At 33.1% G+C, this 18541-nt stretch overlaps 2 protein-coding genes across 6 annotated transcripts; both read right to left on the bottom strand.

The window, feature by feature from the left end:
- Positions 1-321: 321 nt before the first annotated feature.
- On the bottom strand, positions 322-4086 carry LOC145051906 (OTU-like cysteine protease family protein). 5 transcript variants are annotated; one of them, XM_078999737.1, is made up of 9 exons: positions 3868-4086; positions 3301-3416; positions 3168-3213; positions 2921-3029; positions 2004-2095; positions 1835-1897; positions 693-814; positions 518-593; positions 322-426 (listed from the first exon to the last, which is right to left on the bottom strand). In XM_078999737.1, the coding sequence occupies exons 2-9, from the start codon at positions 3363-3365 to the stop codon at positions 370-372; spliced, it is 630 nt and encodes a 209-aa protein (XP_078855863.1). In that variant the 5' UTR covers positions 3366-3416; positions 3868-4086; the 3' UTR covers positions 322-369. The 5 variants fall into 5 exon arrangements, with proteins under 5 accessions (XP_078855863.1, XP_078855867.1, XP_078855864.1 ...); XM_078999741.1 differs by having other exon boundaries at positions 3301-3388; XM_078999738.1 differs by lacking the exon at positions 3868-4086 and adding an exon at positions 3555-3848.
- A 3505-nt stretch (positions 4087-7591) lies between these two features.
- LOC145051904 (reactive Intermediate Deaminase A, chloroplastic-like) lies at positions 7592-9062 on the bottom strand. Its single transcript, XM_078999736.1, has 6 exons — positions 8735-9062; positions 8334-8449; positions 8178-8222; positions 8033-8106; positions 7902-7951; positions 7592-7773 (listed from the first exon to the last, which is right to left on the bottom strand). Exons 1-6 carry the CDS (start codon positions 8931-8933, stop codon positions 7679-7681), a joined length of 579 nt encoding a protein of 192 aa, XP_078855862.1. The 5' UTR covers positions 8934-9062; the 3' UTR covers positions 7592-7678.
- Between the last annotated feature and the right edge of the window lie 9479 nt (positions 9063-18541).

Raw genomic sequence — 18541 nt, 5'->3', positions numbered from 1 at the left:
CAACATAGAACGTGGGAGGAGCATAAACAAAAGGAGGAACTAACGGAAAAAATAAAAGATCATAAAAAACAAAAGACAATAGAGAACTTAAAGGGCCTGAATCAATAAGTCGAATTGGGCTGCTTTGGTTTGTTCTTCCTTCTGCTGAAAACGAATGTGTCCTTGGGCCTATCAGTTTTAAGTATATAAATAAAAACATCATCAAAGAAACCAACAATTGCAGTGCATATGATACAAAGTTTTACAACATTTTCTTAATCAACAACACAAACTTATTGGTACCAGACACTTGAAGAGTTGATTGATTTAAAAAAAAAAAAAAAAAAAAAAAAAAAAAAAAAAAAAAAAAAGAAAAGAAACTTGTTTTCTTCATTTATATTCTTGAAAGTTTACATGCCCTGTTGCTTGTGCATGTTCTACAGCTTCCTGTGCATTGTTAGAATACAAGAAGAGCAAAAAGTAAAGAACAGTTTTCATTAATTAACACAACCATTTGTTGTTTAAATGTTGGTTTTACCTTTTGACCAATGACACCAATTTGGCAAACCCCACAACGCAAGGTGAAGTTGGCAGTGTCTGTATAACTCCGTTTCCTATAAAGTACATGCAAAAAAAAAAAAATCAACAACTTTTGTTCTCTTTCTAAAACAAAGTAAAGTTTTATGAATGAATCCCACAACACATGTATGTACCTTTGTTGATCTTTTACAAGATTTAGAGCAAGTGATTCGTATGATCCAATGGTCCTACTATCTGGATTTACACTAAAAATCGTCTGATCAAACTCTTCAGGAGCTCCATCCATAGGGGACATCTATTCATTCAACATTAATATTATAAAAAATATTCATTTCCCTAAAAATACAATGTTTATATGACTATAAATAAAGTATAAACACTACTTTTTCAACAAGGAAAGTTGATCCAAATGTATCGTTTGCTCTTTTCTTTTGGGTCCAGGAGTATCAATAATATGTGGATTTAATTCGCTTCTATCATTTTTCATTTCGTGGGTCCCAGCCATCATCATTTCTCCCCTCCCCACATTCAGAAAGTGGGACCAACAATCACATCTTTAAAATGTTAAATACAATATATATATATATATATATATATATATATATATATATATATATATATATATATATATATATATATATATATATATATATATATATATTTTTCATTAAGTTATTTCTGTAACAAAAATACACCACATAAAATAGAAGAAAATAAAAACATAATTATAATTCTTTAATTTTACATATAAGATACTAATATTTAAAATTAAAATATGATACTATTATGAACCCGTAAGACAACTACTTTATGTCACGAAAATCATTTTACTTTAATCCGAAATAAATAAATAGAAAGTTAATCGTCATAAAAGATAATTTAGTAAAAACTGAAAATAGATCTTTTTAATAATCAACATAAAGACAAAATCAATCTCAGTTCATAAGATTTTTTAATTTACTGCCATTTACAAAAGGTATAACAAGTACCAAGTAACAGAAAACCATTAAATGAAAAAGATTATATTTTGAGTTTGCGAATCCTCAATCATAACTTTATGACATTTTTGGTATATTCAGCCACACATGGCAAATCATGTTTAAGACATTTCGTGTGTTTGTAACTTTCGTGGATTAAAAATACATAACTGTTTATTATTATAGACATAGTTAGAAAAAAAAATCTAAAAGAAGGGATGATGAAGGGTAGGGAAATGTGTGGCTGAATGGATTAAGTCAAATCAAAAAGAAATCTTATGCATAAAGAATGTGACTAAAGAGAGAAAGTCAGGATAAATAGAGAATCGATCACATACAGCCAAAGCATCGTAGTGGAGTCCATCATATATCAACATAACTCTTTCAGGATACTTCTTTTCCTGTCAAATAATTATTATACTTAAAAGATGGATACATCTACAGGGATTTTAAAAATGAATAATAAAGAAAAAATATGATTATTTAAAAAGGTAATGCTAATCTAACCTGTCCATACAAGTCGCATCTTGATGTTTGTATATCATATGCTGCTATTTCACGTCCATAGAAATCCGCTAATATTGAAAGCTCTATCGCACCTTCATAACCATATCAAAAATCAAATTAAAATCCATAATACTGCCAAAGTAACTTAACTCCCCATTTTTCTTAACTTATAATGGAAAGAATGATGTTCAAATATATGTTTGAATACCAGCTATGATTATCATTAAATTATGTGCATTGTAACAAAGGAAGGAAATGCACATTATTAAGAAAAAAAAATAATGATATCATGAAATCCATGGATTTAATTAGGGTTATATTTCAAGCAAAGTTAGAAGGAAAGAAATCTTGAGTATCATATATGATTTGTATTTGTTTTTATGAATTAGCATGAGCTGGTTTAAGGGTTTACAAACACATGTCTTGGAGTCCTAAGGATGATATGAAAATCCATGGCACATCATATAGCATAAGTTGTGATTGTTTTTTAGAAATTGGATTCGGTATGTTATTCATTTGTGTTAGGTTTTTAGTCTATCTATCTAAATTCTAATTAAGCAAAAACAGCGTTTTAATCGACTTTTAAGACTGCAAAACTGAACTGAATTGTTAGGTCTAAGTTGAAGATATTAAATCTATACTTAAAACATGTCATAATCCATGAGCAAGTTTTCTTTCACCAATAATGAATCATCTTTTGTAGAAACTTTGCATGAGTTATGGTGAAACTTACAACCCATCATAGGTTTAACATGTTGCAATAAGATCTCAAAATGTTATTTTTATGCATGAAAGATGGTATGTATATTGAATTATTCGATTCGATGTGTAATGAAAACTGTTTATTCATGACAATAAAATAACTACACATTCCATAAATATAAGCATTGATAATGATTGCAAACATCCCATCATACCTCCCCATTTCTCCGGGTTAAGTATCCAAGAACAATATTCTTCGTTAGGTTTCCCAAGAAATGCTTCAGAATATTTTGTTGGATCACTGGCTACTGCAGCAGCTATAACCTTTAAAAGTACAATCCAACCACAAGATTCTTCATCAGATTTACCAATAATGTTTCTGATTTATCATCTTCAGGATATACATGGCCAAGACAACATATATATGAAACAAATGAAAGAAAGGGTTGAATCTATTCTAACCTGTCTCAGTTCTGGAGCCTTCTTTTTGTCATGGTCCATGACATACCTACATACAAACAACCAAGAATGGAGTCAAGATCAATAAAGAAACAAGACTGAAAATAATAATAAAGTGTATGTTTTTGAGCTTCACCCAACAGCGTTGAAGAGGCAACTGTTATCTGAGGGAATTACACGTCTGACTATGCTACCTTCCATCTTATCTTGTTAGTAATATGCACCTGAAGGTATCAAATATTCAAATCGTACCTGATAATTCAACATTTTGATAATCAACAAAACAGCCAAAAATCACAATCTCCAGAAACTAAAGAACTTTATTCAAGTAACAAACCATCAAACAAGAAAGAAACTCAGGCAATAAAACAAACATATGGTGTGCACAACCTTTTCCTTGAACAATTGGGAACAAGATGATAAAACCCAATTTATATACTAACCCTAATCTTTCTTGACTACGATTAGAAGGAACTAAACCCGAATTTCTTTACGTTGTTGGGATTAGATGAATTGCGTGTTATGAAAAAGAATATACTTCAGCACACGCAATTTAGGTTTTCAATCAGCATCAGTTCATGCCGTCGCGAACATTGTAAATTGTAAAATCAACTAAAACCCATCAAAATACGACATTTAAAGACGAGGAAACACTATAAAACGATAGAAAAAGAGGGAATTCGGATCTGCGGAATTAGGGTACCTGCAATTTGCTTCAGAAGTGAAAGGAACAAATAGAGCAACACGAAAAGAATCTGATGATGGATATCACACCTTTAGAATTCAAGACACGATATTACAAGTGATTATTAAAGTGAAAATACAGCAAATCAATATTTTCTTTCCAAGAAATACAAGAAAATTTTAAATCGTATCCTTTTGGGATCAGTGAAGGATTCGGTGAAACTGTAAAATTAGAAATGTTTTAAATTTATTTCGTCTTTAAATATGATTTTATGCCTCCGTGTCCAGAGTTCATCAGGGCATCGCCGATATACGTTACGGCTCATCTTTTTTTTTTTTTTTTTTTTTAATACTATTTCATTTTTCATCTACTATTCTTCTATTTTTTAAGTTTTATCCATCTTTGAAACTAATCTTTCAACTTTTCCTTTTTTGTTTTTTATTTCAAATAAATAAATTAAATATAAGCCTAATATTAAAAGTTTTTATAAATAATAGAGTAACTTACGGTTTACTCCCTATAGTTGGGTTGACTACATAGTCTCTCGCCTTCTAACAGTAAACTAAACCGCCTTCCGGTCGCCTCAATATATTTCTCAATAGATTCGCTTGCCACAACGTATGAATAGCCCCCGATATCTATAGAGAAAATGACTACTTTACCCATGTTTTGTCGCATTCATATTTTGTGTTTTTATCCATTTGTGTTTTTTGTATTTTAGTTATTTTTAGATTATTCTTACATCATAAACAAACTACAACAATTTTTCAAAATGGGGAGTAAAACATTATATGAGTGCAAACCATGTGTCTATGATTGTGGGTGTGCCGGTTGCATGTGTGTATGTGTGGATGTGTGGGTGTATGAGATAGTATGGGTGTATGTGATATATAATACTATCTTTTAGTCTTAGCTAGATCCTTTTAGTTGCTTTAGAGGGTCAATGTCATTTGTTGAAAGTTTTAAAAGAAAATAAATACATAAATTGGAGCAATCGTCAATGATGGAAACAAAATTGGAGCAAACGTTATGAGAAACAAGTAACGATTATTGATCAAAAGGTAAAGGCTCAAATCGAAACCTAATCATTGCTAATGGAAGCAACGCCGAAACATGGGAAGTAAATTATTACTCAAACGAGAACGTAGTCGTTCATAAAGGCATCACCATGTTATCGACATTTATTGGTCAATCAGTTTATTACTAGAATTGCCTAGTGATATAGAAAGAAACAAGAGATTATTTCACTTTAGACCGAAAAAGAGCGAGACTCGTTAGAGGGATCACTGCCCTTGCTATACAGGTTGCAGCACCACTCCTAGCGACCAGGGGGTCGCTATGTTCTACTCGTCGATTCCTTGGCGAGAAGAGAGAGAAAGGGATGCAGGCTTCTTATTAGGTGAAGAGGGTTGGAGTGGATTGCAATTCAAATGCATTTGAATGAAATTAATTTTCCACGTGCCTTTGACCACCGAAATTAATTATAGTTATAATTTTCACCAACTTCTTCAATTAATAAAAAAAAAAACTTTTTTAGTTAATAAAATTCAAAATATTCAACTGTAATTCAACTACTATAAATCAAACCACACACTTAACATTTCATACACACAAATATCATTATCTCTCTCACAAACACTCTCAATTAACCAAACAAAAATATCTACATCTACCAAAAAAAACCTTCAAAATTTTCATTACCACCATGTTATCTACCAATAGATAAAAATCAGAAATCGTATAAACTCGAGGGCAGTGATTCTCTATGTTTTACTCGTTATCTATTGCTTATAAACTTTATGATTATTGTTTATTTGCATATTTCTTTCATGATGTCTCGTTGTTTTTTTAGTTTCACTAAGCTAGTTGAGATGAATATTTTCTTTCAATTATTTACTAGAAATAACAATTCATAATAAGAATTCATTTAACCAAGAGATGTTGATACTCGTAATATCAGTCTCTTAGTTTGATCACGAATCTACCACCAACAATGTGATTGTATTTTGGTATTGGGTGGGCGATTCTAAACTGGTATCGGTGAGGTTTTGTAATGGTTTTAGGAAGTCTTTTTCGGGTTTCGGGGATCTTGAACATTTGGATTGAGCAAATTCATTAAACCATGATGTGTCAATACACATAAAATTCTCAAAAGATCTTAAAGAACTAGTTTGATTACGTGGTGAAATTGAGATAAAAGGTTGTGAATTGTGATTCATGGCTTTCTTCTCGAATGTTCAAAACTTGCTATATTTACCTTTATTTTAATTTCATTTTGACCCAAAATTTTACCTATGATAGTTAGGTTGTGTTTGGTGCGTCACAGCTAGTTGAAAAGCTAGCTTATTTTTCGAGCTTTTTTATGTTGTCGTGTTTGGTAAGCCAAAAAGTAGCTGATAAACTAGCTTTTTGAAAAACTACTTAGACTAGCTTTTTAGGAGCTTTTTTTAAATTTTCCAAATACACCCCTTAATTAATTATAGAAACACATATTCTTACATGTCCTTTTATGTAATTTTATATATTTCAGCTAGCTTTTCAGCTAGTTTTACCAAACGTTATGTTTTATCAGCTAGCTTTTTATTTAACAGCTAGCTTTTCAGCCATCAGCTAGTTTTTCAGCTAACAACTAGCTTTTCAGCTAGTCCGCCAAACATAGCCTTAATATCTCGATAACGCATTTAAAATTTACAAATTGATTTAATGTTGAAGAAATCATATAAATCGGTGGAAAGTTATGCTCACGATTACACATGTAAAATTTACAAATTGGTTTGATTTCGAAGAAGTCATCTTACCCAATGTTTTAAAAACCGGTTTGAACCGGCCGGTTGAACCGGTTGGACCGGAAACCGGGGGAGGGAGCGGTTCAACTATCACTGGTTTTACATTGGTTTCTGAACCGGATTGAACCGGCCGGTTTTTAGAAAAAACCGGTTGAACCGGTCAAAATAAACTAGTTAATCCGAATAAAAACACATGAAAATTAATTATTTACATAATAAACTTTGGTATTTTTTTTTCAAATATATTTAGTTTTCTCTAAATAAAAACATATATTAAATTTTATAAAGTTTTTTGATGTGGTTGTATTCATCTAAAACTATATTTCGTTTCGGTATTATATTTTATTTTTTTTTAACATATATGGATTGCTGTAAAATACTAAAACTTATGGTTATGTATTATTTTAATGTATTTTGATTCATTTACAACTTATTTTTATGTGTATTTTTAATGTTTGAACTTGTAAACATCAAATTCATAATTTATATATGTATGTGTAGAAAAATAGAAAAAAACATGAAAAATATAGAAACCGGTTCACTCGACGGTTGAACCGGGAACCGGTCACCATACCGGTTCAACTAAAAAACCGGTTTTTAAAACATTGCTCTTACCATTCAAAACTCGTCAATAATTTAATTATTTTACAAATACTAATCAAACAAGGTTAGATGTTGGGAAAATAAGTTTGTAGTGTTTGACATTGAGTTGCTATTAGGTAGACAATCATTCGTGCTTTATCGTAAACTCCAAGGTATATCAATAAAAAATTGCTAACTTTTATAAAGAAAAAGTCGATAAATATTTTGATTACGTAGTTTTCCCCTCATATATAGTTGTATAAACTAAAAATGGACAAAAAGATTGGTTGCCAAATTTTCCTGTTTTAACATGCTCGTAAAGCCTATCCTTATCACTTGTCCCTTTTTTGTCAGCTTAAAATTAAGTGTACATATTTTATTTGTTAATTGAATCCATTTTATTACATAAACCATTGTTTGGACAAAGTTCAATAGATTCTAAAGGGATTTCATGAAAGAAACTAAACCACTGCTATACATTCAATCTCAATCCTTGCATCTAATGGCAATGCTGCCACCTGATAAGTCGAACGTGCAGGTGCTGGTGCAGGGAAATCTGAAAAATACCATATAACAATTTTTTTTTTTTTTTTAAAACAGTCAAAAAAGTATAATGTTTTAATCACTAGAAAATAATATTAATAAACAATCTTTAATGTTAAGATGTATGTATAGTGAGCTCACATTTAGCATAGATCTCGTTCACCTTCTTGAAGTCTTTCAGATCTGCCAACCTGCCACCAAAGTAAGCATCAAAAATTAGTCTTATACACATCCCCTTAAAGATGATGATGGATAAAAGCATGTTTACTTACATGATTGTGGTTTTAACCACGGAGGAATAGTTGGCGCCACTTGCTTTCAATATCTCTCCCATATTCTTGAGAACCTAAAAAATGGGTTGATCTGAATTATATTTACATCTCTGTAGTCTATGCATTATGCAAATGGATAAATTACCTGCTCTGTTTGTTCTTCCACGGTGTCTGAGACAAACTTTCCAGTCTACACAAGTACCAAAACATAAATATGAATACACCGGAATGGATTAAACAGTTAAAAGAGAGAGATTAAGAAAGCATTTGCAAATTGCAAATAGTGAAAAAGAATGTGAACCTCGGGAATAAGACCAAGGACACCGGATACAAATACTGTATTATTGGCCTTTATGGCTTGGGAATAGGGACCCAAAGCTGCTGGAGCCTTGTCTGTTTTAACAGCCTCCTTTATACCTGCATCCAAATATCCAAGATGTTTACTCAATAGTCAATACCCATTCTTCAATCCTTGCCTTGAAAAAGTGACAGTTTAATTCAACAAACACTTTAATTCACCCTTGAACTCGAAAAAGTGACAGTTTGAAGTCCAATATCAAAGCGTAGTTCCTTTTCTCAATGGAAAACTAACCTAAATTTTTCTAACTGGAAAACTACTTCAATATTTCTCAATGACTCAAATGCATTGATAAACAAAAGAAATAGAATATTTCAATCAATCAGATATCAAACATTACTCACTAGCGTCAGTAGAAACGGCCAAGCAAGCAAAGGGCTTAGATCGGCGGGAGTAACACGGTATAGACGATCTCCGAATGGTTGAGCCCACAGATGAGCTGCATCTTAAGCCAGGAGAAACTGGAATACGGTGGCGGAGTCCGCCCATACCAATCGCCGGATCATTTAACGAAATCGCCAAGGCGGAAACGGAGGACGCCATTTTTTTCTTATCGCCGCCGCTCAGTGATAAAAGTCTAAAATGGTCAGCACTCAGCACTCAACAATGACATCGAGAGAGCTACAAAAAGTAGTCTGCTTGTAGTTTGGGATTATGGTGATTTTGGCCCAAAATGTCACAAATTTTCAAAGAATAAAAATCTGTTTTATATAGTTTGAAAACAAATTTGTCATGTGGATAATATATATTTGCTATTGACGTTACGTTTGGTGTCCACATATTATATTTATTTCGAGCAAATAAATGGAAAAAACCACGAGGGCTCCACATGACAGATGTGGTATTTATGTATATGAAAGGGTTGAGTTTAAAAGAAAACGACATATAGTTTTTTTTCTTCCTAAAAATATCTGCTATCCATAAGTTTTAACAAAAGGTTGACATACAACTTTTTTGATTAACATGCATTATCTTTGTCGTACATTTATAATTTATAAAATAAAATATAAATGGCAGAATACAAAGTAATGGACAGATAATTTATAATATACCAACAACATTACTGAACGAATTTTAATCAATCGTGGAATCAATGGCCTCGAAGCAATTGATGACGATGATGAATTACGATGAGAAATCATTTGGATTAGTGAAATGTTTGGTTTCATATCAAAATCATGTTGTCAAATCTAGTCATATTTCTCTTTTACATATTAACACAATATATCTTATGACTATTATATACTAATGTCCTATCTATGTGAAGCAATTGCCTTGAAATGAACACACAACAAAATTTAATTACTATTAGATGTTGAATATGTAGTTGTTTTCCATTAAAATGATTGATATTGAACTTTAAATTGCAAGTAATTAGTTTATTTTGAAAGCAATCGATCAATACCGAGTGAATAGGGATAGTATCATAGTAAGTCAATGTAAGTAACAGTATATTTGAAACAAAAGAGTAGCACATTGGTTTGCTTCTTAATTTAAGCACGGTGTAATAAAATGGAATAGTGTTTATGTTCTTCAAATTTTCTCCATGTGACACGAGGGTAACATTTTAATTTGGTATAATCATATACTATAGCAACGGCAACCTTCCGTTAATTTTTGCATTTTACTTTTTAAGACATCCAACGATATTTTTTATTAATACTTTAAGGTTAAGTTGCCTATTTGTAAATTACGAAAATGGTGAGACCAAGACTATACTTTTTGAAAGAACATTACACTAATTGTTTAATATTTACGTTACCAAGAAAAATTACAATTAGTCTAACAAATTAAATAAATCATAAATATGACATTATAATAGTTATAAAAACAAAATTGTAATCAAACCAAGTAATATCATTTATCACAGAAAATGATTTGGTGTGTGAAAAGTGGCCACTATTCCATATCACTAAAATGGTGGGGAGCTTAGAATAGTTTTTTATAAGATTCCACTAGTTTAAGAGTCGTTTAGATTGGTTTCAAGAGAACAAATTTGTAGACTAAATTAAAATAGTATTAGATACTAATTAAACTGTATAGGGGTATTGTCACTATCAGCCTCTTTTAATTGTAAAAGTTGTGTGCAGCTAGTTAATTATATAGGTTCCCTTGAGTTTGGTACTTTGGTTGCACATGGGCTTGAATATTTAGTTTATAGAATTGGATTCTTGGCATGTAATTATACTAATACTACTATCAAAAAGTACATATTTCTGATATCAATGTTAGACAAGATGCATAATAGGGAATTCTTACATGTGCTCACTATTGTCTATATATTTCTGAAGTTTTGTTTATTTGGTTTTATATATTTTCTACCCTCAATGCATGTAGTGCCCCTTATATTTTTTTTAGTTATATAATTTAATGTAATAAAGTAGAGAACCAAAAAATCAACTTGCAACAATATTCATTGAGTTGAACTTTCTATGTCGTTTGGGAAGAGAATAATACACAGGTCGTAGATCTTTTGATCCATATCAATTATCAGGTGGGTTTATATTGTTAAGTTTGAATCTATAGTTATATAAATTAACCAGCAATTTAAATCGACTACTCAACATTTATGTTCGGAAGGTTATAATTCAGTTGACAAAAACTAGATAAAAGACAATTATAATATATAACTAGCGAAGATTCCACCGCTTTGCGAGGGTTGGAAGTCATTGAGTGTTTGCAAAGGAATGTTAATACAAATATTTTATTAATTTATGCATTGATGTGGAGGTCATTACATTCATTAAAAGTTGAACATGGTTTTAGTGGACAAAGATGTAGGTAGAACGTAAATGTAACGTAATCATTTTATGGATTGATGCAAGGATGAAGGAGATGTTGTCTTCCATGGAGAGGTTTTCGACTTTCGCATCTTCAATGATGGTTTTTAGGATTTTGTAATTCGGATACTCTGGTTGTGTGGAGACAGTGTTGTGAGAGTTGTCTTTCATGGTGAAGCCTTCTTGAAGTTTCGTGTGAGATGTTTCCAACAAAATTGCAAAATGAACCTAATGGAAATGTAATTAGTTTTTTTGTAAAGAAATGAAAAGAAATTGGAAAACAGGGAAAAAATGTAAAATAAAAGTGCATTGCTATTTATTGCATTTATTAGGTAACTATGAAAAAATGCAACGAATACAATGTCTTTTGGTTTTTGGTAAAAAAATTAAATACATTGCAAAAATACATAAACAAAAAGATTTAAGCTCGAAATACATTGCTATTTAGTATATATACCACCTAAATACGAAAATATGCAACAAATAGCAATGCGCTTTGGTTTTTGGTAAAACAAATCAAACAAAATGCATAAAACAAAAAACAAAAAGTGTAAAATCGAAGGACATTGCTATTTAGTGTTTTTTTTTGTTAAAAAAACAAAAATAAGAAATTGAAAAAAAAAAAACAGGAAAAAAAGTTCTAAAGTAAAACTAAATTGATGTTTATTGCACTTACTGGCTAAGTACGAAAAATGCAACAAATACAATGGGCGTGTTCGGCACGGAACGTTTGGGAGCGTTTGAGAGCTTCTAGCTTCTAGCGTTTGACAAAACACTCTATTTTGAATAGAAAGCATCGTTCGGCACTACAAGCTTCTAGCGTTTACTTTAAACAAAACGCTTCAAATCCAAATGCCCAATGTCGAATAGCGTTTAACAAAATGCTACAAGCTACCCGTTACCCACTACAAGCTACGCGCTACCAGCTAATTTTGTCGAACATGCCCAACGTATTTTGGTTTTTGATAAAAAAAATTTAATAGATTGAAATAAACATAAACAAAATGATGTAAGGTCAAAGTGCATTGCTATGAAATACATATACCACCTAAATATGGAAAAATACATTGTTATTTAGTGATTGTTTTTTGGAAAAAAAAAATCAAAAGAAATTGTAAAGAAAAAGAAAAAAAACTGTAAATTGAAAGTATAGTGATATCTACTGCATTGCATTTATAACCTGAAATGGAAATTTAAGCAAATGACAATGTATATTGGTTTATTGGTAACTGTGATGTCAGATATGACATTGTATTTGTAGAGGTTTGTTTTGATTACTTAGGCTAATAAGTAATTATCTCAAATTCGTATTTTACGACGTGCATAGTTGTAGCAATTGCGACTTTTGGCACCGATCGTTATTTACGAAAAGTGAACAACTTCAAATATAATAAACTTAATATGCAATACAAATAAATATGTGATAAAAAATGTAAGTTTTGTATTAAGATAAATAGGAAAAATCAACCGAATCGTCCATAAAACGTAAAAACTAGTGCGCTGAAGCATATATATATATATATATATATATATATATATATATATATATATATATATATATATATATATATATATATATATATATAGAGAGAGAGAGAGAGAGAGAGAGAGATAGCTAGGTTCAAATATGAATTGACATCTATTGTGCAGACGTATAGACAGTGCTATTCTGTAAGAATGACAAAAGAAAATATGTTGCTTAATAATGTAAATACGTTAATCTTACATAACTATTGTCATTATCATGCATTCTCACTAATTAAATCGTATATAAGGTTATTATAGAAGTTTTATTATTATTCTCATTCTATTAGAATGTTGTCAGGATATTAATTGAGTCGTATTCTGTAAGAATGAAAATGAGTGAAAAACGATGTGTGAGAATAAAAATGAATAAAAATTATTAAGAATGTATGGAAATGACAATAATTGAGTCGTATTCTTTTAGTAATTCTCATAAAATAGCAATGTCCACACGTCCGCACAATAGTTGTCAATCCACATTATAACCTAGCCCTATATATATATATATATATATATATATATATATATATATATATATATATATATATATATATATATATATATATACACGTAACATCCCAGGTCCAGGTATATCTTGTAACCCTTGATCTTTGAGCACTTGTCTATTTTAGCCCTTTATTGAGAAAAGGTGGTGAACGAGTACGCGGGGCGTACAAGAGAGTACGCTCAACGTACTCATAAGCATGAATTTGATGCGGAAGCCACCTAGTAAGCTAGGCGTACTAGGCCCATAGTGAAAACCCTAATTTATGGTGAATCCCCTATAAAAAGGATATGATGGCCTCATTTCTGGCCACCATTCTCAAACAACAAACCCTAAGTGTGCCCTAACCCTCGTTTTAGAGCCTGAGAGTGCATTTATGAGCCTTTGAGAGTTCTTGTGTATTCTTGAAGGGAAGAGAAAGCTTTCGAGAAGAAGGATTGGGAGTCCAAGCTCTTGGATCTGAGCATATCTGAGTTCGGAGCTTCATATAAAGGTATAAAGCTTCAAACTTTACCACTCTTTTGTTATGAGCATCATAGTGGAGTATTTTAGGGTTTTTGTCCCAAAAAGGTGGAGACTTGATGAGATCTTGAGCTCCAGAGACTAGGACCAACCCCTTTTGAGTGTATTAGTGGTATAATGTCATAAAAATCCAATCTTGGTCGTTGGAATCAATCCATGCATGAGTTATGAGCTTCTTGAGATAAAAGAGTGAATATTTTCTGTGTATGTGACCATATCAGCCATACAAAGGCTTAAAGTCACTGACTTTATGGGTTAAGAGCTGTTAGGGAGACTAGATATGTGATATGAGCCAAGTGTTGGATTAGTGTCTAAGCCCGTAACTATATTTGGTATGTACTTGACCCGGTTATGCATGGTCCTTTTGGGTTGCCTTCTCCAAAGCAACTTGACAAGGTAATTTAAGGAGAGAGAGAGAGAGATAGAGAGAGAGAGAGAGAGAGAATATTGTGGTTTATTAATATATTATAAGAATAATATATTAAAGGAGAAATCATATTTATTTAATTAGTATTGGTCATAAATTAATTAGGAATTACTTTGGTGATTAAAACAGATTAATTAAATAAAAGGGTATAAACCGTCAAATGTATGATAGTTGAGTTTTGGGCTGAAGAACCTAATGGACTAAGGGGAAAACGAAATTATGATGGGTATCCATCATATTTTCGTCCAAGGCCTTATTCCAGAAGGTTCCTTGGGCTGCTTGGTGGCTAAGTTGTCCATTAGGGTTTAGACTGAAACTCTAGTAGCCTGCAAGTATAAATAAGACCCCTAGGCTATGGAAATCGGCTACACTTGCTTCCAAGAGAACCCTAGGGCCAACTTTAGAATCTCTCACCCTCTCTCATATTGTCTTCATGCTTGTGGGGTTTGTGAACCATTAAAGGAGTTACAATTGTGACTCTAAGCTCAAGATCAAGAAGATTACAAGGATTCAAGCCACTTGGAAGAGGTAAAACACTTAGATCTATTTTCTTTATGATAATTTCGAATTATATATGATAGACCTAGGCTTGTAAGTCTTGGATTTAAAGCATGTACAATAGAGAAACCTAGATCCAAACATTAGGGTTTGTATGAGCACATAGGATTGTTCTTATGCATAAAACCCATCGGTGGTATCAGAGCCTTGATTGGTTTCAATTGTATGTGATGCTTAACTGTTTTTTTTTGCTGAAAATCGAGTTTCCTTGCCCCGCCCGACTCAACTCGGCGAGTCAGGATCTGGACTCGGCGAGTTGGCCCTACTCGGCGAGTTTAGAGCTGAATCGGCGAGTTTGTGTGTCAGGCAGAGGATGTTTTGATATTTAGTTGTTGTTTTGTCTTGGATTTGATGCATAAATCATTTTTTGAAGTTAAAATCCGATTTGTACCTTTATTAAATGATTATCCCTGCCAAAACAATAGATAATTTCAAATCTTTTGAATATTGGTTGTTTATATGATAAATATGGATTATTTAAAATTATTTGGTAATTATCTTATGACTAAAATTGGATTAGATCAAATATAGATAATTATGAAATTAATTGTTTAATTTAAGTTATTTGTTATTTGATCCCTTTTGTTTTGAAAAGTTCAAAACTTGCCCTCAAGTTTTGAAATTTGAATTTTATGATTAAAAGTTTAATTTTGAATAATTTAAATTTCAAACCCTTAGAGTTTTACATGTTTAAAATTCAACCCTATACTATTATATATTATTACAAGCTTAATAAATATATATGTATAACTTAAAATGCTAGTCTTACCGTTAGTAGGCCTCATTCACGAAGCCAGTCTATAAGGTGGGTATAAGGTTGCTGCCTATAAAATGGCGCTTAATGGGTGTACACTCACACCCACCGCTTGCTTGACTGGTGGAGGGTCGTTAGCCGAACGGGTAGGATAGGGCAACCCTCTCCTCATTAACAGTATAATGTAAGATACAAAGTAACTACATGTTTTACAAATTCCCAATCTTAGTTACTTTAGGGTAAAATGTGAAAATGATGTTAATCCATGGAATTACACTTCGTACCCTTGGCAAACGTTGGTGGAGCACGTGTGGTTAACCGGCACACTAATTTAGGGATGACATTGGTAGCGAAGGGTGACTCGATGTTTGTCATAGATCAATGGAGCATGTGTGGTTTACCGACACATTGATTAGGTGATAGAGACATTGAGTGCACCATGTTGATTCGCATGGTTATTCACAACTTGTTTGCGATCCTCGGTATCCCAATCACAAATTTGAAGTGCATATCGAGATTTAAACATGCCATTGAAAAGTTTAATGAATCTCAAAGATCTAGGAGTTTTCAATACATTTAAAACCTAAATTTCTTTTTCGTTTTTCATGGTGAGAATTAGTGAATCGTCATTCACTTACCTTCAAATTATTTACTTTTAGAGTACTACATCCCTTTCTAAGTTGTAAATAATGTTGTTGGATCCTGACCCTAATTTCTCATTTGGGTGTTTAATTAGGGATTCATTTCTAATCAAACTTTGTTCCTTTTCTTTTCAGATGTCTGCAAACAACAACAACAACGCTTATGGGTCATTCTCATTGATGAAGCTGTGTCAGAAAGTGGCATTTGATGGGTCAAACTTCAACGAGTGGATGAGGTATATTTGCATGATCACACGCTACGAGGACAAAGAATATGTCCTCGATGAAAAGCTTGAAAAGATCATCCCAGATGTTGCTACTCCTGAAGAGCTGGCCGCCTTTGAGGCCCACGAGCGTGATGCTATGAAAGTTCACTGCATCATGTTGGCCACCATGAACCTCGAACTCCAAAAGTCCTATGAGGACATGTATCCATATGAAATGCATCAGGATTTGCTGGACATGTATCACCAGAGCGTGAAGCAAGAGCGCTATGAGATCATTACTAACATGATCACCACTAAGATGGGGAGTGGAGAATCCCTAACCTCTCATTTGCAGAAAATGCAGAGGTATGTTGATCGTCTTCTCAAACTTAATGTTAAGTTTGATGAAGATTTGGCTATTGACATAATCCTCCACTCCTTGCCCTCCTACTACAACCAGTTTAGGATGACCTACCACATGAACAAGGAAGAGGTCTCCTTGAGCAAGCTCCAAGGACTCTTGAGGACTGCTGAAAGCAACCTCAAAGACAAATCTGTTGCACCATCTCCTGTTGTGGCCGCTCCTGTGATGGCAATAGGTTAAGGAAAGGGTAAAAAGAGGAAGGCTCCATGTAAGAGACACCAAAAGGGGAAGCCCCGTGATGGTTCATCCTCAAGTGGGACCAAAGCAGGCCCTGCTAAACCCTCCTCCGATCCCAAGGAAGCAGAGTGCTTCTATTGTCACCAAAAGGGCCACTGGAAATGAAGCTGCCCTCAGTATCTACAAGATATAAAGGATGGGAAGATTAAGCCCCCCTTTTCAGGTATGTATTCTATTAAATCTAATAACTCATCATTTGCTACTTCATGGGTTCTTGATACAGTGTGTGGTTACCATATTTGTTCTGATTTGCAGGGCCTAAAAAGAAGTAGGGAGGTGGAACATGGAAAGATGAACCTAATTATGGGAAATAGAAGATCATCGCCTGTGACCAAAGTCGGTGTTTATTCTTTAGTGTTGAGTAATAGGTTAGGGATAGATTTAAACAATTGTTGTTATTTGCCAGATATGGCAAGAAACATTATTTCATTTCATGGGTTGTTTAGACAAGGTTTCAGATATTCTTTTGATAATAGTAATGGTTCTATTAATGTTTATTTGAATGGTGTCTTTTACTTCAATGCATTACCTTGTAATGGGATTTATGAATTTGTGATGGTTGTTGATAATTTAGGAAATAATGTTTTGAATATTGATTCGTCTACTAGTATAGACAAAGCATGCTTGTGGCATTGTCGCCTTGGCCATGTCAACAAGAAACGCATAGCCCAACTCCAAAAGGATGGAGTGTTGGAGTCATTCGACCTTAGGGACGATGACACGTGTGAATCTTGTTTACTTGGGAAGATGACCAAGTCACCCTTTACTGGCACTTGTGAAAGGGGTGAGGGTTTATTGGATCTCATACACACCGATGTGTGTGGGCCCTTTAGATCCACCACAAGGGATGCTTGCTGCTTCTATGTGACTTTTACATACGATTATAGCAGATATGGATATATCTACTTAATCAAGCAAAAGTCGGAAACCTTTGAAAAGTTTAAAGAGTTTAAGAATGAAGTGGAGAATTAGCTGGGCAGGAAAATCAACATGCTTCGGTCAGACCGAGGAGGAGAGTACCTAAGTCTTGAGTTTCACGACTATCTAAAAGAATGCGGAATTGTTTCGCAATTGACGCCTCCGAGGACGCCACAATTGAATGGTGTGGCTGAGAGACGTAATCAGACCTTGTTGGACATGGTTCATTCTATGATGAGTCGTACTTCGTTACCGATAGCTTTCTGGGGGTATGCCTTAGAGACTTCCGCCCATATCCTTAACTTAGTTCCCACCAAGAAGGTTACCAAGACTCCTCACAAAATGTGGACAGGGAAGGCTCCCTCGTTGGCACATATTAAGGTTTGGGGTTGCGAGGCTTTCGTAATACGAGAGACTCACGACAAGCTCGAGCCTCGTAGTGAGAAGTGTTATTTCATCGGCTATCCGCAGAAGTCTTTTGGCTATCTTTTCTATAGACCGAGTGACAATGTTGTCTTCGTTGCTAGCAGAGGAGTTTTCTGAGAAAGGGAATTGATAAGCCAAGAAGTCAGTGGGAGGAAAATTGAACTTGAAGAGATTCAAGATCAAAGCGATGAAGGAACCTCTGACACCGACACTCAACCTGAGGAGGAAA

The sequence above is a fragment of the Lactuca serriola genome, chromosome 5, assembly GCF_051521515.1.
Source record: "Lactuca serriola cultivar US96UC23 chromosome 5, Lser_US96UC23_V15, whole genome shotgun sequence".
Taxonomy (NCBI): Eukaryota; Viridiplantae; Streptophyta; class Magnoliopsida; order Asterales; family Asteraceae; genus Lactuca; species Lactuca serriola.
Note: the sequence above shows the minus strand (reverse complement) of the source record. Positions and strands in the feature narration are given on the sequence as shown.

Coding starts and splice junctions, on each gene's coding strand:
- LOC145051906 (XM_078999737.1), bottom strand. CDS start 3,365: ATGGAAGGTAGCATAGTCAGACGTGTAATTCCCTCAGATAACAGTTGC. Junction 2,096..2,920: donor TAACCCGGAGAAATGGGGAG/GTATGATGGGAT, acceptor ATGGTTATGAAG/GTGCGATAGAGCTTTCAATA. Junction 815..1,834: donor TCCACTACGATGCTTTGGCT/GTATGTGATCGA, acceptor TTGAATGAATAG/ATGTCCCCTATGGATGGAGC.
- LOC145051904 (XM_078999736.1), bottom strand. CDS start 8,933: ATGGCGTCCTCCGTTTCCGCCTTGGCGATTTCGTTAAATGATCCGGCG. Junction 8,450..8,734: donor GGCCGTTTCTACTGACGCTA/GTGAGTAATGTT, acceptor ATTTGGATGCAG/GTATAAAGGAGGCTGTTAAA. Junction 8,107..8,177: donor TGGAAGAACAAACAGAGCAG/GTAATTTATCCA, acceptor CCCATTTTTTAG/GTTCTCAAGAATATGGGAGA.